The sequence below is a fragment of the Takifugu rubripes genome, chromosome 22, assembly GCF_901000725.2.
Source record: "Takifugu rubripes chromosome 22, fTakRub1.2, whole genome shotgun sequence".
NCBI classification, from domain to species: domain Eukaryota; kingdom Metazoa; phylum Chordata; class Actinopteri; order Tetraodontiformes; family Tetraodontidae; genus Takifugu; species Takifugu rubripes.
The window spans coordinates 10,751,596-10,777,048 of NC_042306.1; the positions used below are offsets into that span (position 1 = coordinate 10,751,596).

At 50.0% G+C, this 25,453-nt stretch overlaps 1 protein-coding gene and 1 long non-coding RNA gene across 2 annotated transcripts; one reads left to right on the plus strand and one right to left on the minus strand.

Annotated features, from left to right (window-relative positions):
* Positions 1-2,975: 2,975 nt before the first annotated feature.
* On the minus strand, positions 2,976-21,552 carry LOC101071166 (ephrin type-A receptor 4-like). Its single transcript, XM_011616531.2, has 19 exons — positions 21,280-21,552; positions 20,688-20,755; positions 18,643-18,840; positions 18,276-18,386; positions 17,642-17,996; positions 11,292-11,447; positions 10,148-10,672; positions 8,700-8,824; positions 8,455-8,614; positions 8,245-8,356; positions 7,508-7,566; positions 7,177-7,290; positions 6,896-7,081; positions 6,757-6,818; positions 6,072-6,281; positions 5,809-5,985; positions 5,070-5,257; positions 4,736-4,921; positions 2,976-4,034 (listed from the first exon to the last, which is right to left on the minus strand). The coding sequence occupies exons 1-19, from the start codon at positions 21,434-21,436 to the stop codon at positions 3,917-3,919; spliced, it is 3,267 nt and encodes a 1,088-aa protein (XP_011614833.1). The 5' UTR covers positions 21,437-21,552; the 3' UTR covers positions 2,976-3,916.
* On the plus strand, positions 21,466-23,396 carry LOC115248032 (uncharacterized). Its single transcript, XR_003887062.1, has 3 exons — positions 21,466-21,594; positions 21,952-22,343; positions 22,594-23,396. It is a non-coding gene; the product is annotated as an uncharacterized lncRNA (long non-coding RNA).
* The last annotated feature ends 2,057 nt before the right edge of the window (positions 23,397-25,453 follow it).

The window sequence follows — 25,453 nt, forward strand, 5'->3', positions numbered from 1 at the left end:
ACTCTCTGTGTGGGAGGTGAAGCCTCACCTACCCAGAATTCCTTGCCACACACTTCCTCACAGCCCCCACAGAGGCAGCACACGTCCTCATCAAACTGTACACCAGCGGCCAAACTGCCGATTTCATCCATTTTGGCATCAAAACGAAAGGAAAAAATCTCCTTCGCTCACGTGTTGCTAATTTTAATCCACGATAGATAGGAAGTGTGCAGATGCCTGTCAGTCCTGCGGAGGGGGCGCGCTGCCCTTTCACACGCAGCTAGGAAGCTGCCTTGCCAGTGTCTTAAGGCAGTATTTATCTTTCTCAGTCTGGCAAAAACAAAGCCATTGATTTCTAATCCTAATCCCCTTCTTCTCCTATTGATCACCTATCCATTCTTAATGAGATGGAGGGATGGAGGATGGAGGGCTGATGAAGGACAAAGCTTTCCTTACAGATGTGCTGCTGACTTTTCCCTCCACGCACAGAAGGGAGCAAAAGACCGATTAATTAATACCATTATTAATACAGCATTACTGATCCCTCTCGTGATGAATTAAGATCAAATCCCTTCTAGAGAAGCTCCCCCCAGCACCCCAGCAGAGCTCTTTAATACCAGCCTGATTGAACCTTCACAAAACCAAAGGTTTTATTCACCATCATCCGTTCGGTTTCACATCTCAGTTTCCTTAACAGAAACGGTGACTAAAATAACACTTTAAGATTTTAAAAAACACATTTTCGTTACTAGAAATGCTAAAACAAAACTGAAAGGATGATGAAGAAGAACAGACCCTCCTGCTTCCGTCACGTTCCTGAGCCGCAGCCAGGAACATCTGCTGCTGATGTTGGAGATCCAGAGCTAGTGTTGTTTGTCAGCAGATTTGTGGGATTAATGTTAATCACGGCCGGGTTTTCAACAGCGGGCCTGATGTGGGGGGTCCACATTCCTGAAGAGACGACTCAGAGAGAAGCTCTCAGACGGCTTGGGTCTGGGGTCGGGCGGCGCCCCCGGAGGGCTTCCACGACAGGAACGTGGGCTCCACGCTGCTTTGGAGTAAACGGGTGATGCGGTACGGCATCTGGATGTAAAAAATTGCGCCCTGGGGATATTTTTCCAACGTGCGTGATAACAGCTGCAGTGGAAGTCATTAATAGCGGGCTAATGTGTGTCAGATGGTACCTGTCCAACAGCAGCAGCAGCAGCAGCAGCGGGGAAGAGCGAGCGCCAGGATACGACTGACTGGACGCCATAATGAGGACCACGGCCGGCCAGCACGGACAGCTGCTTAGTCTGAGAGAGAGTGTGCATGTGAGTGTGTGTGGTTGGCTTTCCTTGATGATGAGGTGAGAAATAGATTAAGAACAGAATCAAAAAGAGCTCAGAGAACACATACACATACACACACACACACACACACACTCACTCACACACAACACAGATACTAACAACCTAATCAAGGGTTACCGTGGGAATGCCTGTGGCATTATGTCATTCATTGAAGTGATGCCTTTAATCCCGAAACAAATCTAGACTTTGTGTTGGCAGGTCTGTGTGCGTGCGTGTGTGTGTGTGTGTGTGTGCGCAAAGGCCAATCTCACACAAATTGCATCACGGCTGGTCGCGCAGCAAAGGCACCCCGCTGCCACTCCCACATGGAAGAGCCGGCAGGATTAGCCGGCTCTATGCCAGCCTTAATCTGAGGACAAAAATCCACCCTCACCTCCCACTGAGATGCCGAGACATGAAGATTTAATTTGATCTGCCCTCTTCAATACAACAAGAGTGTCTTTTAACACTAAAAAGGACCGCTGCTCGCGCTAGCAAAGTGGACCTAAACGGGGCCCTTGTGGGACGCCTGCTGATTCAGTGCTATTTGCTATGTGCTGAAACTCTCCCACTAAAAGTGTCACATTTAGACCAATCCTATTGTAATCGCCCCAAAGGAACATGTGGACAGTTAAGCAGAAGGAAAACGGCAAATGAATCTACAGCCACATACTTAGCGAGGACGAGTCGTTAGCATCTCCCATGATGAGGAGAAAATTGGCGATTTTGTTACCGTTTTAAAGGATGAGACATACAAATCTGGGACCGATAACCTCTGGAGTCAGACAGATCAGAAAGATCACAGAACCGTGTCACTTTCTACATCTTTTTGCCAAACGACATCTCTTTTTTTCAAACCGAAGACTCATCGAGGAGACAGAAGAGTCCAGCTGATCGGATTTATCTGTCGGGATGAAAGTTCTGGAATCTCGGGGTGGCCACAACAAGCCTTCTCTCCATTTTTCCTTGGTTGCCGTGGTGACCGCTGACACATCGCCCACCAGCCACTGTACACAAAGAATGATTGGCTGCAACACGGAGTCGTTTTGAAAAGATCACACGTTCCCACCTGGAAACCAGCAGCGTTCCAACTTTACATTTTTAAACTTTCTGGCCCTTCTCTTGCACTCAAGCCAGCATCCGTTTCACCTCCAACACTAGCGCCTTCGCTGTCCGTCCCCCTGAAAACAGGACCCTAAATGAGTTGCCATTATTAGTCGACAGAAGCTGTTTGGTAGCCCCTGGCCGGGCTGTCCCCCCCCCCTCCCCAGGCTCCTCTTTCCCCGTCTGCAGCTACCTCATCTGCCTCATTAACCACCATCAGCATTTTGTTTGCTGCGTGTGATTTGATGTACTGGGAGGGAAGTCGTGTGTGTGTGTGTGGTTACTTGTGTATAGCTAACTCTCATTAGGCTTGAAAAACACTGGCATTTCTTTTTTCCCCCCAGAATATTGATGGTGTCTTCTCTCAGTTTCCTGTGGATCAAAAGGTTCTTCTGAACGTCTTTCTGCTGTGCATTAATGGACAGGGTGTGTGTGTGTGTGTGTGGGGAGACAGATGTCTGCTGATGCCATATATTTACTCCAAGCTACTCCACCAAAGGCACAAAAACGCACACACGCACACACTGTTTTCTCCGGTTTGAGTCGGACCAAAAGCCGCGCGTGATCACGCCGGCGGCGCCTCTGTTTTCCATCTTTCCGCCACCTCTGACTCAACATTCCCAGACCTTCCTCTTTCCAGCCACAGTCAGATGCCAAAAATAGGGAATGCTTTAGACGCCATCTGCATCCCGGCGTGCGCGGCTTATTTGAACACCTTCCACTGCCGCTGGAGTCGCATTTGGGATTTATTGCAATGCATTGTGGGGGCCATTACAATTCTTCCTTCCTGGTTCTATTTTACAATGTACAAACTAGATAATAAAAAGGACCATAAATAAACAGATCACTTAGCTAATGCTTAGCATCAAATAAGAGACACTTACAATTCATATGAACCATGATCTACATCTCTATGTCTAACCGACAGAAAACATTGATACATTTGAAAATGTAAAAGGACAAAAATAAAAGCCAAACAAATCATATAGTTTGTCAGCGTGAGCTCGTGATGATACATTCTGTCCAATTCTCACGGGTTGCTTTGCATATTTAGGATATTCAGATAAAACCGATACCTGGGGGGGGGGTGAACGCCGGATTCTATGCATTCACATGATGCACACCCACACACGCACACACACACACTCGTGCATGCATAGGACCAGAACACAAAACACATTATTCAAGTCAAGTCCAAGCCCAAAGCAGCCAAAAGGAATGTTGAAAGCCATTCAGCATCTGCAGCCTTCACGAAACACATGATGAAATATTGACAAATTAGAGGATGGAGCTGGGAGCGATCTGTGTCCGTGTCCATTCTTTTTTTTTTTTGCATTTTGTCTCTTTTTTTTATTAGAAAATTCCACAGGATGAGAGTTGGCAAAAGTGCTGCTTCTCTCTGGCGCTCGCCGCTCCGTCCCACCGGTCAAAGTCCCTCTAAAGTGCACAGATGAGGTAAATGAAAACTCTTGTCGGGGACACGTGTCCGTCCCTGTCCCGACTCACACCGGGACCATCGTGTGTTGCATGTGCTGCATCTGTGACAACATTTCTTGCTGTAAGCTCGCCGTTATTATGTCCTGGTGTGATGCTGTGAGGATCCCGAGTCTGTCCATCTCACTGTGGGTGCAAAAAAAAGAAAGATCTCATAAAGACATCTGACGGAAAAGGAGCTGGAGCCCGTTCAGCAGGCAAACCACTCGTTTCAAGGACACTTGTGGGTCCATTTACCCGCCAGCTGACAATAACCACCCGATTGTAACCATTGTAATCGAGCCGAATGTGGACAAAAGGACACATTTAGTGCCTTTGTACAAATAAACCCCACAGTTATTCAAGGTAAAGCAGAGTTTAATCATCCAATCACACTTACAAAAACATGAGGATGTTTCAAGGCCTCATTTATTAAAGTTAGAAGTTTAGGTGTGAAGCTTGACCAGGGCTACGGCTCTCTTTAATTAAGGGAGGATTTCACAAAAAGCTGCCTCATTACTCACTAGTCGGAGGGGGGGGGGGGGGTTGGGCTACATCCACACGTTAAGGTAATTGCGTGGTGCAAAAACCCCGCAGGGCAACTTGTCGACAACTTGATGGAGTGTAAATGTTTCGGGGTTTTTATTGGATCATTGCGCAATGTCTCGAAATCACCGTGCACGGTGACAAAGTGCCGTGCAAGCGTGCGAGGGCTGTCTGCCGATCTGTGGGCCGCCTCGTGTTTGACCACTTTCCCAGAGAGGACGAATCCACTGTATCATGTGCTTGAGAGCACTGACAGATGAAGTTCAGTGTGTGTGTGTGTGTGTGTGTGTGGGTGAACTCACTGGTGTGTGAGAGTCAGGAGACTTTCCAGGCTGGTGTATCCCGCCGCCGTCAGTGTGTCCCGGTACCTCTCCAGCCCCACAGACTGCAGCCACAGACACACCGACCACTCCGGCACGCACACCTGCGGCACCACTGACACGCACACCTCTGGACCCACCCCCGTCTCCAGTATGGTGCCTGTGGGCCTGGGACCGGCGGGAAAGAGCAGTGTCAGCAACAAGTATGGACTCATAAGTGAAGACACCGCGCAGACGTGTTAATCAGGAGGATCACGTCTGCTTCTGTTTTAGTGGGATTTAGGAGCCATTATCCACGCACACGGAGCGGGCGTACCTGTCTCCTCCAGTGCGCCGCAGAGTTCCAGGGTTACGGATGAGTTTGTCTAGCATGTTGAGTATCTGGCTGAAGGTGGGCCTCTCTGCTCGCTCTCTCTCCCAGCAATCCAGCATTAACTGGTGCAGCACCAGCGGACAGTCCATGGGAGCGGGCAGGCGGTAGCCCTCTTCCATGGCCTTGATCACCTGAATCAGAAGCAGGGAGGTCAATAAAGATGCTCCAAGACCTGTGAGGATGACCCCAGCTGGGAGTCCACCCCAGCAGGAACACACCCTGCACCCTAATTAGGGTGAAAAAGAGATTTTCTCCAAGGGAGGGGGGGGGGGGGGGGGTCACAGGGGTCAAACATTCAGGGCCAGAATTAAATGTAACAGCAGACACTTTAGATTTCTGCACATTTAATATTCAGGCTAATAGAAAATGGATAAAGAAACTTTGAATTAAAATATCACAATATGCAGTCAAGTATAATTTAGGGGAAATTATTTTATGGTTTTGAATAAGTAAGTTAATTAGTTAGTATGTAAATCTGTATTCATTATTACAATCAATATTAATACTACACGTGTAAACATCTATTTAATGAGTAATTAGGCTAATCGGACTGCATCGTCAGCATAGATGATGATGCACAATCAGGACTGTAAAGTTCCATGTAAATGAAGATTATTATTTATCAGGATGTTCTGTTGTCTCCAAGGCAACAGGATTTCTGGAGGTTATTGCACTGACTCACATCTTGGTTGTTCATGTCCCAGTAGGGTCTCTCTCCGTACGAAACCACCTCCCACATGACGATGCCGTAGCTCCACACATCGCTGGCCGTGGTGAACTTCCTGTAGGCGATGGCCTCCGGAGCCGTCCACCTGATGGGAATCTTCCCTCCAGGTGAAAGATAAGTTCCGGTGTTCTCCTAAATGTTGAATCAACACCACATGCAGTTGATATTGAAAGATCTAAACACTGATGGTATTCGAATGGTTCTGGGGACTGTCTTACTCTCGTGGTGTAGGCCGCCTCTGGGTCGTCCTCCAGGACCCGGCTCAGGCCAAAGTCGGACACCTTGCACACCAGGTTGCTGTTGACCAGGATGTTGCGCGCCGCCAGGTCTCTGTGCACGTAGCTCATGTCTGACAGGTACTTCATACCCGAGGCGATGCCGCGCAGCATGCCCACCAGCTGGATCACCGTGAACTGGCCGTCGTGTTTCTGGAACGTTGATGGCGGAGACAGACGAGCGTTAACGGCCGATAACATCTGCTACTGTAGCTGACCAAAAGAAGCGAGAAAGTTTCCTTTGGCATTTACGTTTTATGTACGAGACTAATGAACCGAACCAGTAGTTCCTACAGCATCACCTGTCTTCACACTGGTGGTACCAGACTATGCTTCTTCATCTAATGGGTTGGAAGTGATGTAATTTGGTAGGTACTCTTAGAAAAATAGAGCTTGCAGTGCCCTATGTGTCCAGTAGGGGCATCCAAGCTTAAATATGTAAAAGTGCTATCATATTTACAGTGTGTTGCAAAATTGTTTGATTCTTTTTATGTGTTTCTTTTGATATAAACTCTGTGAGAATGTATGCAGAGTACACTTATATTTGGAGCTTGCCCTTCTGTCTGTGGTATCTACAAATTTAAAACTGCTATTTAACGGTACAAATGCAGCACTAATGTGTACTAACTCGAAGAAAAGCATCCAGGGATCCATTTTCCATGTATTCTGTGATGATCATCAGTGGTTTACCTGATGAGATAAGGAAATTAGACCAAAGCAAAACCTAGAAAATCCACACGCTCCTCTCGGCGGTTTGGAACACTCACATCTGGTGACCACGCCCTCCAGCCTGATGATGTTGGGATGGTCGAACTGCCCCATGATGGACGCCTCGGACAGGAAGTCCCGCCTCTGCTTGTCAGAGTAGCCCGCCTTCAGACTCTTGATGGCCACATAGATCTCCCTCTTGCCCTGAACGCGCAGCCGACCGCTGCAAACCTCCCCGAACTCTCCTACACACATACAGGGAAGAGTCAAGTCAGCACCTTGTAGGTGTGTGTGTGTTTCAAAGTGTGTGTGGGCTAGCGTGCCTTCGTGCCATGCTTACCCATGCCAATAACCCTCTCAATGTGAATACTGCTGACATCAATCTCCTTGGCGAATTCATGGATGGCTTGATCGGGGTCCTCGTAGGTGAATGGATCCACATAGATTTTGACTCCTGCCGTAGAGGTGGAAGGCGAGCGCGAGGGGGGGGAGAGAAGGAAGACGGATGAGAAACCGGAATTGCATAACTGCTGCATTTGTCATGTCAGTGTGTTTGGCAGAAGGTGCACGACGCCCTCGGTCGGATTAAAGATTTAAAAAAAAAAACCACTCTCTTATTTATGAGCATGTATGTATGCTGAATGTGCGTGTGCTTGTGCCTGTGTGTCTACCTGGGTTGAGATGCTTCTCCTCCTCTGATTCCTGCTTTGTTTTACTGTACTTGCTTCTCCTGATGAGACAAAAAGAAGATGGTGGAGGTTCGACACGCAGGGAAACAGAGGAACCCGCCAGATGACGTCAGGTGAGTTCTTTTAATGAGATACACGTCGGTGTTTTTCCTAAGTCGGACTGCGCATTCTTCTCCGTAGCTGCAGCATTAAAAGTGGGAAACAATGAGAACAGAGAGTGGCGGGCTGCAGGAGAGAGAGACACACGGAGCGAGCAGATGAAAGCGTTTGGGGGGGGTGGTGGTGGTGGTGGATAGGGGTGGAGGGGGGGGGGGGGCAGTGCCGCAGGTAGTGCAAGATAAAAGGCGTTTTCCGTTAAACAAAGAAACTGTCAGAAACAGCTTTGTGTGCAAGCAGGTGTGCGCTCGTGCGCGCTCGGACGCCGGCGTGCGCGTGGGGTCTGAGCGCTACCGGATGCTGACACACAAGCTGCGCTGAAGAGACAGTAATGACAAGTCAGGGACAAAGGGATTATCACTGTCTCCACTCTAATCCCCTTTAAAAGCTCCAGGTAACACACACATTATTTAGCCGCACAATAGCAGGGGAGTTGTGAGGGTGTTATTTCTGCAGGCTGGGGACAGATTAAAAGCTGTATTTAAGGTAGAGGCAGCGCGCCCGTGTTCCCATCACTGATGGGAAACTAGTAAACAAGCCTAGATGTGTGTGTGTGTGTGTACCTGCGGCTGATGATGAAGACGGCGGCAGATATCAGCAGTAAAATTCCGACCCCGCTGACAGACAGAAGCAGGAAGGCTGAGTTGACTCCTTCGCCGATCAGAGGGAAGGGATCTGCCGGGGTCAGATGGCAAAATCCAGAATCACAATGTTGCCAACAGCGCTGCGGCGAACGGCGCCGCGGCGGCGACTGTGATCTCCTGCTGCCATACCCGAGTTGGTGGCGAACTCGAAGGGGGCGCTGAAGTCGCCGTAGCCGGCCGCCGTGCGGGCGCGCACGTGGAACACGTACACGGTCAGAGGGCTGAGGCCCGCGACATCGGCGCCGCGGGAGAAGGTTCTCATTATGCGATAAGCTCGTTCCTTCTGATCCTGATCAGACGGGAAAAGCGAACAGAGTCAAACGCTTCAAGAAGTCGGGATTCACCTGCAGGGTGGGGTCGGGGGAGGGGCTCACCTTTTCATAGAACTTGACCTCGTATTCCAGGATGACCCCGTTGGGTCGATCCGGCTGTTGCCACGCCAACGACAGACTGTGCCTGGTGACATCTGTGACTTGGATGGAGGAGACTGGGGAGGGAGCTGAGGGGAGATGAGAGATGATTTTGTGATAGTGGCACAACTTTGAGGATTAATACATAAATTAAGGTCACAAAAACCCTTAAATTCTTCCGATAAAGAATATCGATCAAATCATTCATGCGCATTGAGGTTAATCGACTAAGAAAATCCACAATAATGAATATAAAGTGCTTCATATGTCCGACATCCTCAGAAAAATCAGAAAAACAGTAAAACCAGTTTCCCTTGTGTCTCTTAATCAATCACTCCAACTAAAATACGCATGGCTTTGGTTTCCATGGACACCCAATTTACACACTAAGTAATAATTTCAGCGCAATAAAGAAAAACAAGAATTAGATATAAAGTAGCGGTTGAGTTTGGTCGCGCTGCAAACAACCGGGTTTTTTTTCCACCCCTTTGTGCCATTTGTCCTCTTCCATAGCTGAGGTCACATGACACCTGGACGATCCCAGGCGCTTCTCATGTTGTGCACGACTTATTTCCCGGGGGGCTGAAACTAAGCAGGTGTGCAGTTTTTTTTTTTCTAAAAACGCCGCCACGGGCTCACAGCGGCGACGCTGGCGATTTAACAACGTGGGAGAGGGAAACTAATGGAGCATGTGCGGGGGCGCTGCGCACCAGCCGACACCTAAACTAAAATGAAACACGCCATAAAAATCTTTTTTTCTTTTCCTTCCGTCTTTGAACGCCGCTGTGGCCTAAAGCCGAACCGGGAGAACCAAAACCCGCCCTCCTGCTAGTGTGTTGCTACGCAGTGCCGGAACATGCGACGGCCATGCCTCCGTTCCCCTCCACCGGCTTCGCCTGTTTGTATTTAAGTCGCTGATTTACATTTTACTCAGATGCTTTGTGACATTCTCTTGACAACGGCGCTGTAATTAATTCAGCTCTGGTTTGGGTGGAGGAGGACGGAGTCATAAATATGGCAGCTATGACAGCGATAGTAAGATGCTGACTGACAAAACGTGTCGCGGGGCTTTGTTTCTCGCCGATGAAGGCTTCGCTGGAGAAGAGAAGTGCTTCTCAACTTCTCCTGTCAAGTTTCTATAATTGCCAAACATCAATTTAGTCGTGTTAAAATGAGCAGAGGACTGGAAACAATGGTTCGAAAGCATATGGAGAGCAACTGGGAGGGGATGCGAATACTCGACCAGTATGTTTTGTTTGCAGCGCCCAAACTCTGGATGAATTTGAGCTTTGCTGTGGCTTCGGGAGGGAATTCATCTTAACGACCCACTCAAAGATCTCCAAACACATCATTATTGCCACAGTGTAATCACGGGCCATCATCTCTACAAACACATCAATCACGCTTCTGACCCGCTTGGTTGGTGGTGACGGTGACGGCTGCGCTCTGGGATGCCCCCGCGCCGCCGGCCTGAGACACTCCGTTGCGTGCGTGGACGGTGAACGTGTAGTGCGTGTGCGCCCTCAGCTCGCTCACGACGACTTTGGTGGTCTTCAGGCCGGTCTGGCCGGGAGAGAAGAGCACGTCCGCGCCGCAGGGCAGGCAGAGTTGGGAGACAGAATCTGGGCCCAGTCTGGGATACTCTCCAGGCGTTCCCCTGCTCTGGAAGACCGCTTTACCTGACTGGACTCCAGTTCCCACAATCCCCTGGTCTGACTGCATCTCCGGGCCCACGCGCTGGGTGTCAGGCTGGGAAACGCTGCGATTCTTCAGGCCTTTTCCGGGGTTCTGGTTCCAGCTCCCTGTTTGACAGATGAGGCACTCCAGACTGTAAGTGGTGTCGCTGCGACCTCCCAGACGGCGAGGGGGGGCCCACTCCAAAACCACAGAAGTCTCGTTCACGGCGGAGATGAGCTGCTGTGGGGCCGACGGAGGCTCTGGGGAGAATAAAACGCATAACCAAGCTTTATATTATATGCTGCGCATAACAAAAGTGGAAGTATAGAGGCTGTACGGTGAAGGGAGGTTACTGCCAGAGGCTAAATGTAGACATCTGGCATCAGACTGGAAACCAGGCCGTTCACAGACGCTTTTGATGGGCCGGCTGTTTTTGCATGCGGTGAATTTCTTTTCTTTCTCTCTCCATGTGCATCACAGAGTAACTTTACACATGTGTTTTTTTTCCTTTTCCCAGGCTAAAGAAACTATGCGCTGTATATAGATGTAATTACGTTTATGACAGACGGGTCCCTGAGTCTGTCACATGGGGCTCGCTCAGAGAACGAGAGAGATAGAAACATTTATTCACTTCTCAACGTCTTCGGTTATCGCTCCCTGACAGGATGTCGATGGAGGCTGAGTCACAAATAATGGGATGGTGAAACAGAGGTGGCATTCAGACAAGTTTGTGACTCCCTCTGTTTCGCTGAGATAGCAAAACGCCGGAGACAATGACGGCGCTTTCTCCGTAACCCCTGTTTGCCGGCAGCGCACAAAAATATTATCGCCGCCACCGCTGGGCAGGCAGGGGCCCATTGTGCGTGCGTGTGTCCTTACGGGTGCAGGACATGGAGGGAGGGTCAGAGTCAGCGCGGAAGAATCCAGAATGGCACTCGCAGGCGGTGGCCCCGTCTCTGAGCGAGTGGCTGTGCGGAGGACATTTGGAACAGGCCGCCTCGGAGGACCTGGCCTTGTAGAAACCTGAGGGGCAGGCTGCGGAGGGGACAGAGGAAGAGGAGAAGTCAGCATTCAGACCCTTTAAGAAGGTGCAAAATAATAAAATGTGCAAAAGAAATGTGTGTGAACCTTGAAGTAACCTGATATTTAAGTGTTTCAAACATTATATTCGGCATGGTATATTCATGGTATATTCTTTGCATGGCTTGATTACAACCTGATTAGTAAAAGCAACTAAATAAAGCACGCACATGACCACAAAAGAGGTAATTCTGCTGATTGAAGGTTCTTATCATGTGAATCCTCTGCATCAATTAAGTCAGCGCCGACTTAAGTCCGAGCGACCCCTCTCGCTCTTTTTATACTCTTTGTTGACTCCCATATCGACAGCTCGGACAAAAAGAAAATCAATCCATGGACTGCCGGCGAATCGAAAAGATAAGGCAACGAGAAATAGATACAGAGCGGAGGGGGAGGGGGGTGGGGGAGGGAGCGCTCGCTTTCTTTTATCTCCGAGTTTGATGAGCAACCTCCCCCCAAAAGAAAGACAGAACCACCTTACAAGAACACTTATTGATGCACTCCCACTCGCCAACACACGCAGAAAGCGACCACAGCAAACTGCCCGCTGCAGGCGGCCCACGCAAATATACGGTAATTGACATTTAAATGTAATAACGTGGAGGAGAAGAGAGAAAGGGGGGTGAGTGAGAGGCGCGGAGGGGGAGTGGAGGGGGAGAGAAACCCTCTCTTGGTACACTGAGGAATTTGTGCATTGACAGAAGAACAATGCGATAAATGAGAGCATAATTATACTGCGAGACATCCACCGGCGGAGCGGCGGAGACGGCGGAGTGCGGTCGGCTGGTGAGCCACGTGGTTCCAGGAGGAAATCCTTCATTTGTCTCAGCTGTGATCGTCTTTTAAACACCTTCTTGCCTCTCATCACACTCTATTCATGCCCGTTCCGCCATCCCATCACCTTTCCTGGTTCTGTTTTCAACTCTTTCACGATTTTGAGGAGATGAAGCCATCCCAGTGGGAGTGGATAAGAATGAGGGGATGATGACTGGTGTGTGTGTATGAGTGTGTGTGTGTGTGTCAGGGAGGTTTATGACACTCATCAGTAGATGAGAGGGAGGAAGTCTCCTCTGTAATCTCCTCACACCGACCATCCTTCCCCATCTGTGCGAGCCTCCATTCAGGGACTCTTTCACCCATTCATCTGCCCTGCCTTTCACATTTTTCACCGTTTCCCTCCTTCGCTCCCAGCGTGCTTCCTCCTCGACCTCTGGCTACGGGACGTTGTGTCTTGGATAGCTCCCTTGCTCATGGCGTGTCTCTTTGTATCCTTCTCCTCTCAGGAACTTAAGAGCCAGCGAGCTCAATAGCAAGATAACGACGACCACGGGAACTTTGTGAGGAGGACAGGACAGCAGGACGGGATTTCTCCTTTTCTTTAGAGCGCGTTCTCGTCTTCCTCTCCTCACCTGATGTCAAGTCAAAGTACTTGTGTGTCCTCGTGAACTTGTTTTGTTTTGGGCCGTTCATGGATAATAAAGGCTGAAGGACAAGGAGCAGCTTTTGACTGGCCAATGCTTTAACAGATAAATACAACTGGGGAGGGGGGGGGGGGGGGGGGGGGGGCTTTGTCTCCATCCCATCCAATCCTCTGAGGGAAAGAAAGGAGCAAGTATCCCGACCATAAACTTCCCTCTGCAGCCCCTCATGTCTATTCTTTCTGCTGGCTGTAGCCTTTGGTGCCTTTTTTATTGTTGAATTTCATTGGGGGGGGGGGGGGGGGGGGTTGAGCGCTGACGACCTGGGATGGGAGCTCATGAGGGTATCATTAACCCGACATTAACCCCTACGCTGGATCATCCCAGCAAACGGCGGTGAACATGGGGGGGGGCGCTTGTTTGTGTCGCTTGTTCACATTTCGCAGCTTGGCTGCGGAGACGATCGCCTGGAATCCCGCCGCTGGAGACGAGAGCAAATGTGGGGGCGCGGAAGGATGAATCGGAGAGGCACAAGACTGGCGGGGAGCGAGAGATAAAGAGGTGAAAAGGGAGACGGAAGAGTGGGAGAAGGTGCCCTTTGATTACTATCAGCATTGTCGACATTTGCATATGCATTCCTCTGCTACCTCAAATGCAAATGAAGCCTGTGTTTCATCCTCTAAGAGCCGAGTCGGCACACTGTAAGTGCACGTGCGCGCGCGCGTGCGTGCGCGCGCTTGTCTTCTCTCCTTGACCCCTGTGTTATCTGTCATCATCTCTTGTTACTTCCCTGCAGATGCAGGAAGCACCCCTGACTGCTCCGGCCCGACGCCTGTCAATGTGACGGATGGACGGAGGGAGGAGCAGATTGACAGACGGGCGGACGGATTGATAGACGGCCGCATGAGAAGGCGGGACACTGTTAATCACAGGGGTCGTGCCCTCTTAATTACAGCTGCTGCAGATAAGATGCGATTCTTGCCTTTCCCCCCACTGTTTGTCTGCTGAATACCCGTCGATGTCGCGTCCCTTTAGGACTCGGTCTTAAATCCCGTGCGGATCCGCTCGCCGCTCTTTAGAGAGCTGAGGAATTTAAACACTGACGTTTGCTCTCATTTCAATATTCACAAAAAAGTGCTGGCTGGGAGAGAAATGTGCGCGGATTCGCGTGTGTCTGCCCTGGGATTAGCATGTGAATGCAGCTCCGCAACAATAGCCCTCCTCCCAGTCACACCCGGATCACCCCCCTACCACCGCTACCAGGAACAGCACAGACCCCTCCCCGCCAACGCCGCCGCCGCCACCTCACCCCTGACCGTGGATGAGGGAAAAAAGGCAGAGAAGAGAAAGGAGGGCTAATGAGAACGAGACAGACGGAGGGAGAGCTACAGACAGACTGGTGGAGCTGGAAAACCTCGGCTATATTAAGGAAAACCTGCACACACACATACACACGTCCCAGTATTTCTATCTTTGTGGGGATATTTATAGACAAACTACATTACCCAGCTCCCTACTCTAACACTAACAATCCCAACTGAACTAACCTTTACCTTAACCCAAGTCTAACCTCACCCTTAAAAGAGTCCTTTGAAGTTGTGAGGACCAGCCAAAATAAACGCCACTTCAGAAGAAAAACGTCCCCACTTCGGCGCAAAAACGACACACACACACAAAAACCCACTTTGACTGTTACAGAGGAATGTAAACCATTTCCCCCACGTGGGCTCAGCTTTTCTTCTTCTTCACTCACCCCCTGCACTGTCACCTTCCGTGCCCGCACACAAACACACATGCACGCTCGCACCGACACACTCCTCCCGCACTCTCCTCTGTAAGCATTCCCGGGCAGTCGTCCAGCTGAGGGAAGGGGGGGGATACAGTACACACACACACACACACACACACACACACACAGTCAGCAGTCCAACAGAACCAGAGTCCAGGAACGCGATGCAATAATTAGGGGGGCTGAACGGAGTGATTATGAACTCTTTCTGCCGTCTCTCTCTCTCTCCGTTGCGGCTGCTTTTCTCTCGTCTCCGTCTCTTCGCTGCTCCCGTCCAAAAAACCACTCTGCTGTCGATGAGACCCTGCAGGTGCGTTTGAAAGAAGCACGAGCATGAAATCTCTCTGGACTCGGAGGAACGCGCACACACACACACACACACACACATTCCGTCCCTCCCAGGCAGTGAGAACAGGAAAAAGGAGGCCGGTGGAGAGACGGTGAAACAAAACGCAGGAGGCTCCTCTTTCGGCGCCTCTCCGTGCGTTCACGTCTCTCATTCTCTCTGTTGTTTCTCCTCTTTCTGCCTTTTGTCCCACCTCCCTCGTTTCCGACCCTCCCAGACGAATCGCAGCTGTCAAACTTTTGACGTCTTCATCTCCCACGGTCGCGACCCTGCACTCCGCTGAACCCGGCTCACGTGTCTGTCAGTCAGATTTTTTGACGTCTTCATCGGGCTCGGTCGTGACCTCGGTCTTAACCGCCGCTTTGGAAAAGACGGGGAGTCCCCTCTTGTTCACCTCTAGTCTTCCTCTTTACACCCTATAACACCCCCGTTCCTCGGCGGGGGGAGGGGCGGCCCTGCTGTCAGTGGCCTTCTTTCATTCCTCCTCTCACCCCATTCAACATCTAATCCCGTGCTCGTCTCATCCTCCCCATCCTCATGACTCCTGCTGATGCTGGAAAGAACCGTTTCACATTTCACCGCTTTATTTCTTACACAGCAGCAAAACATTCCGGGCGCTGAGTGGCAGCACTCAGCTGCCAACAGTTCCACAAAAAGCCTTGTGAACCTGAACGTGCTTTTTGAAAAATAATTACGTCTCGGAAACCTTTAGCATATGCGCTGTGATAACTTACTGCATACTTAGTGTTAGCCTAGCATAGCACACAACACACGTGTTAACGGCAGTGGTAACAGTGTCACGGATCTGTGAAGAAGCCACATCCCATGCGTCGTATTTTCATCGTTCTTAGGCCTAATCCCAGAGTTCACTACAAAGCTCTGAACCCTCACAGATGGCGAAGGCGCCAGTTTGAAAACGGTGGATCCACGTTTCCTCTTACATTCAGTCATTCTTGGGGTTGGAGCACGGATGGCGTTTCTGCGAGTGTGTAGGCCAGACAGCGAGAACTGCGTCACATTAGCGCGACACAGACGTGCCGCCGAGGAGGGTCTTCGCATGGCTCAGGAGGAACCCGACTCAACCAGTGTGGCAGTATTGTGAAAACACAGCTTTAATGGCCCGTCCCATTATTCTGATATTAAATCTTGCAGGTTCATTGCTTATAAAGTGATGATGTAATTATCAGAATGATTTCTTTTTTTAGCAAAACAACAGCAAACACATTAAAGCCAAATAAAAGAAAGTGTGAGGAATCGTCTCTAATATTCCTTTGATTTGATGTGTGCCGGTCTAACACTGAAATTCCCTCCGCTCCACTGCCCTCTGACATAGCAGAAGCGCTAAGGACCCCTCCACTCCCGCAGGCTCAGAGCTGCCCTCTGTACTCATCGGGTCTCTGGTGGATTCCCGCCGAGTCAGCTGAGCCCAGCCGGCGGTGACGGCCAACAAGGGCGGGAAGACGTGGACCAGAGCGGCGGCCAGACGGAGGGAAGAAAAGATAGACGGCACTTTGCATCTGCTGGAGGTTCAGAGGAGTCAAGGGTCCCTCCTAAATCTAGTTGAGGGGGACCATCTTTCAGGCCTCGGGGGCCACCCTGCACCCTCCTCCTCTTTTCAGGAAGAACAAACGGGGCCCTCGATTTTTCACAGCAACCGCTTTATCTCCACCTGGCACCAACTGTGAGCCTCTGTTAGCGTCCATCCCTCCATCTTTCCCCTCTTTTAGCACCTCTTTTTTCCCCACTTTGAGTTATGAGACTTTTTGTTACACAATTAGCCTGCTGGGGTGGAGCTTCATAAATAAAAGCCAGGGAGCAGATCAGTGCACCGCTCTGCTGTTTTTCTATTGGTCAGTGTCCATCTGTGTGTGCGTGTGTGTCCGTGTGTGTGCGCGTGATAAATAGTGGGAGTGAGGCCGCTGTAAACATGTCCCCATCCCGTGTTTTTGCAGGTTTTCTCCGACGAACCTCCATCCCCTCTATCGCCGACCTTCACATGCACGCCTTACACGTCAGCCATGCCACATGCATGTTGGCGTGAGGTGTGAACAGGCCGATGTCTGGTCCCATAAAGTCAGCTCAGACTGGTAAGTGATGGAAAGCCATTCTTGTCCAGATGGCTGTTGTTATTTTTGCACACGTCTCAACTGCTGCTACTTAAAAAATGTCCACTATAAATTTGTCACTAGCAGATAAGTTCAGTTGTTGGAGGTTTTCATGCATTGCACTCCATGTACGTGCACTTACAGCTTTAGTTTTGGGAGAATTTAACTCAATCCTGGAAGGAACAGTGTGCTTGGCATCAGAATGTAAATCTAGAAAAAACTCTGTCGCTAAAGATAAACCATGAAATGTATTTGTTTGGTTTAATTCTAACGTGCTGCTCTTGATAACAGTGTTGTTGCCAACACACGCGGGGTCGACTGTCGCAGAACAGTGTGCAGATTTCTCTCTCCTTTCTTTAGAAAGATAATAACTGTCTTTTTCAGTGAAATGGTCCCAAGAACAGTCAGAACCTGGGAAATCCTAATAAAATGTTCTGCCAGATCTCGCGGACGGCCAACAAGTGGTGGTTTAAGAGAAAAGCATCACTCACCTTGGCATGCGCCGCTTTTCTCTTGGTATCCCAGGTTACACAGGCACCCACCAATCGGAACCAGCCATTCTCCGTCAGCGCCGCAGTACATCTTGGGCTCCTCCCTCTCCTCTGACTGATTGACGCAAGAGCCTCTGATCTCCACCAAGGACGAGGTGTCAGCCCCGGTGATGGTGTCGGGAAAGGTTGCCAGGTTGCGGATGGTGAGCGGGCAGGTTTTGTAGAAGACCCGGACGGAGACCAGAGCGATGCAGGCGCCCACGTCCTGGAAAGCCAGGTAGAAGCCCTTCCGGGTGGTGACCCTGACGTCCCGCACTTCGGTGTTGAGCTTCATGATGCGGTCACCAACGTCCACCTCAGCGAAGGAGACTTTCATTACTCAAGACCCTAAACAAGTTCACTTTGAGCGGTTCCCAACAAATTCTTCATCTCCCAGTTTACCAAGGACAGGAGCTAAAGCATGTGTGAATATCCCTTGAGAAGCAGCATGGACTTCCAAGGTAACAGAGCTTAAAAAACATATAAAAACCCACTTACAGCTACACACAGGAGCTTTTATTTCAAGGATGTGGGCAAATGAACCTGAGAGGAGGAGGAAGGACGGTCAAAGCCTGCCTGGATTGTTTGGAGTTACCTGTGTGAAGCTCTCATCTGCGGCCACAGTGTCCACCTTAATGAAGCTGCTCTCTCTGATGTAGCTCTCCCTCTCTTCGTTTGATTCGTGGTAGTAAAGATTGAACGTCTCCTGCAAGGCCACGGGAAGAGAAGAGTCATGCTGCCGAGTCTATTCACACTCAGCTTTACTCCTAATACGATAATGAAGTGTGTGGTTCAATAAGCGACAACGTTAGCATCTAATAAATGTGCATTAGCAACAGCTCTCCATTAACTAATTAGAAAAACCACTAATTTGTTCCAGAAGTGCGGCTTTTTTTTTAGCTTTAGGACTTTTAATTGCAAAAACTGATGGCGCTCAAGAGGACAGCGAGTTTCTTTTGTACCTTGCAGGTGCCAGTGACCCCCGGCAGGCTGTTACAGTCCCTTAGGGTGAATTTGACTTCCACGTAGACCCGCTGGGCCCCAGAGCGGGGGATCCAGTCCGTCCTCAGCCAGTTGTTTTGACTGGGTTCTAAGACGTTGCACACCTGGTAGGTTCTGATGGGTATGTTCTTCTCGTCCATGATGCTCACCTCCTCCCACTGCCATGAACACGCATGCAGCTTTATTATTTGGATCAGTCTCAGTCAAAGGTTTTTCTTTCAGGAAACTTTGACACATAAATGTAACAATTGGCACCAAAAGGAACAATATGCTCAGGTGTAACTGGGCCAGCCACGGGAAAGTTTCAATGTTTTTTAAGTTACAGGTTATTTTGGCAGGCTGTTGAATACATCACAAGGCTCCTCGGGGTGCTTGAATGCACCAGAACGGCCCTGGATGGTGTCAGGAAGGCTAAAATCCCATATTTTACCATCATCGCTGGCACCAGTAGAGACAAACACAGAAGAACTGACCACAAAAACACCACTGCGGCGTAAAAAAATCCCTGTTTTTCTCTTAGCTGAAGGAAAAGATGTGCCCTTTTAAATAAAATGATTAACAAAATACAGGAGCAAGTGCATCTTGGTTGCAGGAGCGGCTGTTATTAGAAAGCTCAGGGGCCAACACTTGTTCTGGCATCGCTGTTCTCCAGTGGACGGAGGCTCAGATTTGTTGCAACTCCAAGGTTTTTTAAAGGCCCATTTCCATACAAGTGAAGGCGCCTCAACCTTCAGCGCTCCATCCATCTCAATACAGCCGGCTGTTTGCCTTGTACCATGACCCTTCAAATGCCCGCTGAGCCCTCCCAACTCCAAATTGGCTTTTTATTGCTCCTGAATAATAATCGTCTCCAGTGAAAGCAGCATACACACTAAATGTGGCGTGTCGAAAGGGAGAAAAACGCAGGGAGAGTGGGAGAACGTGTGAAGCTCCGGGCGTGTGTGCGCGCGCCAGTGATTTGCTACATGCGTGGGGTCCCACAACATGAGGGTTTCACTCAGGCCTCATTGTCATGCTTCTGATGTCTAATTAAGCCTAATCAATAGTCATCACCACTGATTCTATTACTCAATGTGAGCTTATTAAAGATATATTGATCTGGTGATGATAAAAATGGTAGCAGGAATAATAAAGCTTAATGCCGTATATAGATTTGATCAGTGTGTTGATTATTTAGGCTTCAAATGAGAATTTACTGGCAGGCTAACCTCAAACGTCCCGTTATGCATAAATATCTGTGCAGGAATAAGCACCCAGAGCCCCACGATGTGTGTGGATAACCTGACAACGCGTGTCGCTGTGGGTAATGTGATGCATTTAGCTTATGGAAGGGTGTTTATATCTGCAGCGCGTGTGTTTATCGGAAGGGGAAGTCGTTTTAAAAAATGAATGTCGCGGGAGGACCATTCGTCTTTGGGAGTCTTTGTCAGCAGACAGAAATCACAGCTGTCAGAGGAGAAGAACTGTGCACTTGTCCCGACTGAGCACAAATCTTTGTGCGCGCGTGTGTGTGTGTTTCTGAAAGGTGGTGGTGAGGGCTGCTTGTAATCAAAAGCTCAGTAGTGCAGACCAGGACCCTGTCAATCAAGCAGCATGTGAGTCAATGAGAGCACAGGCACCAAAAAATAAGAGCCAAGCTCAACTATAACTTTCAAACCAACATGGAGGTTGGACAGAGATACCGACGCGCGTGATAGAAATGCGAGAAGACGTGATCAGATAAGAGATATCTCCACGATTCGTGCTGGAAACGGTACAGCAGTAAAAAAAAAAAAAAAATCCCTTAAAATACACCCACCACCAAGCTGGTCTTCGCCTGCTCCTCTGCCAAACAACACAACTCGTATTAGCACTCAGGCTGAACAACAGCGCGCCTCAGAAGCTGTGGGACGACTCTCCCACCGCTTCCAGACCAGCGATGAGAGATGGAGTCAGTCCTCCAAAAGGGAGAACAGGTTGGAAACTGTGTCCCTGGAAAAGGAGAAGAAGAAGCGCTCCCACTCACCCCTCCCTCAGATGGACTGGCTGCCCATTTCAGCTCTCCTGGCGCCGTCCTGGTGTCCAGCAGGGTCACTGCAATCCACGCATAAAAACATTCAGTGAGTTTAATGGCAAACAGCCCCCGGCGTCTCAGTCAAATGGGGCTTGGCGAAAAAGAACATGTCAGGTTTGGGCAGAAGCTGGTCCATGATTATGACCATCTGAAAGCTGAAATCACATCACGCTGTCATTTTCATGGCACAAGAACCGCGAGATGCACGTGAATGGGAAACTGGAATCTAAGTGATTATAGAAAGGATGATTATTGTCCATGTTTTACACACGATTCCCTTAAATGCGTCTTACGCGCTATCATCCACAAACCAAAAAAAACCACCATAGTAAGAAAGAGAGAGAAGGGGGGGGTCTTCTTGGTGGCATAACTTCTCGGCTTGTCGACAGAAAAGATACAGAAACGACAGAAAACAATCAAACAGTGTTGAGCTGAACAAACATGCGCTACCGTCCTGAGGCGTTCGCGGACCGCACGCAGTTCCCCTTCCGCGGGTGTCGCGTCTCCGACAACAACCCCCCCCCCCCCCTCCCTCCCTACTCACCTTCGTTAGGTGGATAAGTCCTGCTCCTCGAACCCGAAACCAGAGCTACGATCCAGACGAAAGCGGGCAACATTCGCCGTGAACTGGCGGCCGTGTGCGCCGCGCAAAAGAGTCCGCGTCCCCCGCCGGCTGTGCGCGCTGCGCGGTCAGGCTCCATCCCGGTGGGAGAAGTGTGTGTGAATGAAGCCGAGTGTGAGCAAGTTGGATGCAGCGGGCGCTGGTGAGCGGGGCGGTCTCTCCCACTCCGGCGCCCAACTCAAGTGACAAACGGCGCTGTCGTCCTCATCTGCGTCACTTTGTCAATATCTGAAAAAGGTGAGAGGCCACGCTGGGATTTTGCATTTTTCCTCTCTCTTTTTTTAGGTTTCCTGTCTACAAACGCGACAGTTAAGGACTCCGCGTTAGTTACTTAAAACAATTAAATGAAGTTGACATTTCTGGAAGTGCTGGAGTCAGTAACCTTTCCGAGGTGATAACGATAAGATAAAGCTTTGGAAACGAACGCGCAACTTTGATAGGGTGACATTTGTTAGCGGTGGCCCTGACGGGATCCGGCATCCGAGGGGGGCCATCAAACGTCACAACATCCGGTTTTTAATCTGTCACATAAATGCCAAAACACAAATGTTCCCAATCAGAATACCTAAATGCTGTGGCTTTGTGTGTTTGCAGCAGCTGTGGCTCTTCGTCGGGAAAGTGTGCGTCAACAGCGCCACCTGTCTGTGGCTGCTTAGTATGGGGGAGAATCCTATTGAATGCTGGGCTCCGTTACAGGAAGGGTTTGGGATATTTTAAGGCTACTGGATGAGGGACTTCATTCGCTCCTCGCCATCTGTTGGTCGCCACATGATTTTCTTCCTAAGTCCACAAACGGATCGACGGGGGACAAAACAGAGACAGATGCAAAGTTTAACGGAGGGGAAGCTGCTGAGAACAGAGGGCCGCGGCCTTGTGCCGGAGCCTGCTGGATCAAACAAAGAGCTGGCTCATGACCCGTCCTCCTACGCGCTCTCTGTTTCAAAGATGCTGGCGAACAATTGCCCGCGGAGGCACGGCTTGAAAAGGTAAATACTTTCATTTGCATTGATGTGGCGCCGGGATTTCCCCAGATCTTTGGCACATTTTCGGCACAAGGGGCCGAAACAGGTGCACGGCGGCAAGGACCCTAACCTCAGATTAAAGCTCCCAGAAACGTGGAGCAACTTTGCAAATGTTTAAAGGTTTGACGAGGGAAATGAATGCGTGTGTGTGTGTGCGCATCTTGTTTGAGTCTCCATCTCGGCTCGGTCTCCATCTCGCTTTGTGTCTCCGCAGTTGCTACGCCGAAACCATCTCGATCCCCCGTGAGGCGTCATAATGGACCCAGGAAGAGCATCTGGTGCTTGGAGACGCCAAATACGACGTCCCCACTTGGACCTGCCAGTCTTCGCCCATCCACCATGAAAACCGCTTTCAGGTTCCTTTCTCTTCGGGCGTCACGACAGAGTGCGCAATCACAAAGGGCCAATTAGCAGAGATGGGGAGTGCGATTTCGACCGGGCCCGGCGGACCAATCGCGTCGGGCGGCGTACGGCGAGGGCCTATGGGGCATCGGCGCAGGTGGGTGGGACGCGGCCGTGGGTTGGAGGTGACACAATGCCTTGAAGGGAGAAGGTCCTGTTGTTTCTGGTCATTTGTGTCACTAAAGTTTTGATTGATGACCGTCGGGATGGTTTTCCCACTCTCCCTTGAGAACCGGAGCTCTCCGGAGGGGGTTTCCAGACAGGCCTCTGGCTCCAAACCTTTATTTTTGGTTTGGCTCTTAGTCCCGTGACACAAAAACACACATCCACACTTTGTTCCATTTGGGGTTCCAGATGGCTGATGCCCCCACATCTGTATTGTAAAACACCAAAAAAAACCTCAAGCATTTGTATCTGGAGACGCTTTTAAGCTCATCTCAATACGAGTCCAGAGTCTCCGAGTGTCCCACGATGATGAAAAGTGCTGAAATAAAATAGGAAGTAGCCAAATGTAAATGCGCACATTTGTGCGAGTGTAAAGAGAAAAGCCTGGGGGACGGTAGGTGTGTGGGCGGCCGAGAGAGTCGAACAAAAGAAGCGCAGAAGAGACGCGGAGCAACGCGCTGCCAGAGAGGATTTGATTGGGCGGGTGGGTGGCAGTGGCGGAGGGGAGGGGAGGGGCCGGGGGTTTGTTGGTGCTGGGCGCAGTAAAAGGATCTTCCCTCAAAGCTCGGCTGAGATATTCCAGGAGCGGGCCGCGCTTTCGTCTGGCCCGACCAGAGCCACCGAATCCCGCCGGGTGGGAAAAACGATGAATATTTACACGCTCAGGCTGATATCGTCTGCTATTTGTGACAGGGACGCGCCGCGCAACCAAACATGGCCGACAGGGGTCCTTGCGTGCGTGCAAATGGGCTCCTCAGGTCTGTGAGGCGCCATTAGCATTTGTGAGGCACTCTGTTACAACCCACATCTCCTCCTGACAGCTGCTCGTCCAACAAATGAGTCCGCTCGCGTCTATATGAGCGCGGCTGTGTGTTGGGCCCAACATAAACAAGGGATGATGAGAACAGAAGGTTCCACTGAAGACACCAAATATGCGTGCACCACTTGGATGATTGAGAGATCTCCCTCGGCGTCTCGCTTTCGGCGCACGGACGGACAGCGTGCGCGCCCAGTGTGTTTGCGCGCTCTATTTACTTGCGATTGCATAAACACGGTGTCAGCGTGATGAGATGTTCCCTCCATCCATCTGTTCTGCTGGCATTTACATCTTTGCGGGGCGACAATAAAGAGGAGTTAAAGAGAGAATGGAGAGAGCTGGAGAAGGAGGGAGATAAGCGGTTGAGTGGAGGCTTTATTTATTTCCGAAACGTGGGTCTGTCTGGCGGAGCAACGCGGCACCGTCTCCTCGGAGCGGCGTCGTTATTCTGAGGCGATCTTCTAACCTGTCTGTGGGCTTCCGAGGAAGGCGCGAGTGTGAAGCTGCAGCGCGTCTTCCTGGATGTGGTTTAGAGAGTGTGTGTTTCACAAACACACACTCTCATTGTTCTCTTCCTCTTCATCTCCCCCCCCCCAGCGATGTGACCCGGTTATGTTACTTCACCGTCTTCTCTGCAGATTACAGACCACCCTATAAATACCCCTCACTCTCCCACTCCGCTCCTCTTCCCCTCCCTGTTCGCCTCCCTGGCCTCAGCTCTGCCAAGCTGAACCCCCCCTCCTGGGCATTTCCTGATGTCAGAGAGGTTCTGCGGTTCTATATTTTCCTGCCTCTTCACGTTGCACCAGTCATGCTGTTGGAGCCGTGGACGTCGGCGTCAACTTCAACAGCAGAAGTGCAACTCAGGCTGTTATATCACAAGTTTTCTTAATTTTCCGCAAGAATTCCTCATCCCCCTGCAGCTACTCCAGTCACCCACACTCTGGACAAACAGGGCAGATGGGATGTAGGAGGAGACAGAGAGGACAGAATCTGCTGGGCTCCCTCAATTCATTGAGCATAACCTTGCCATAAATTAGCAACGTGGGCATTGTTTTCTTACCCAACGTGTTTGACGGGTCGGGGCGACGTTAATTAGGATAAAAAGACTTCAGCTGATCACTTTGGGAGTATTTTGCCCCCGGTGTAAAGAAGTGGACTCACTTTGACCTTTTCTCAGCTGTTTTGGATATTTTGAACTAATTTAAAATGTTTCATTTTAAGCCCCTTTGGCTGTGTGTGTGTGTGTGTGTGTGTGTGTGTGTGTGTGTGTACGCGTGTGTGTGTGTACGCGTGTGGGTCTTCAATCCTACTTTGCCCCAAACCCACGCAGGTGACCAGAGAGGACCTTGTGTGGGCGGACATCACAATAGTGATGTCCCCCCCCCAAAAAACCCTCCTCCCCACACCACCCCCACCCCCCCTCCTCCTTAGTCCTCTTCGTTTCTGCCACCATGAGACAAACAAAAAAGGAAAATTGCGTTAAAAAAAACAAACTCAATATTCCATTTGCCAACAAGACGCGGTGATAAAAACTCAAAAAGACTTGATGATGCTAATGCTAATTGCTTAAAAGAATTACCATTAACAAATCAACCTTTTATTAAGAAATTAAGTTGCATTAATCAATAAAGTACATTAACATTTGGTATAAGTGTGCTCTATCAAGCTGTACTCCTCGTTAGGTAGC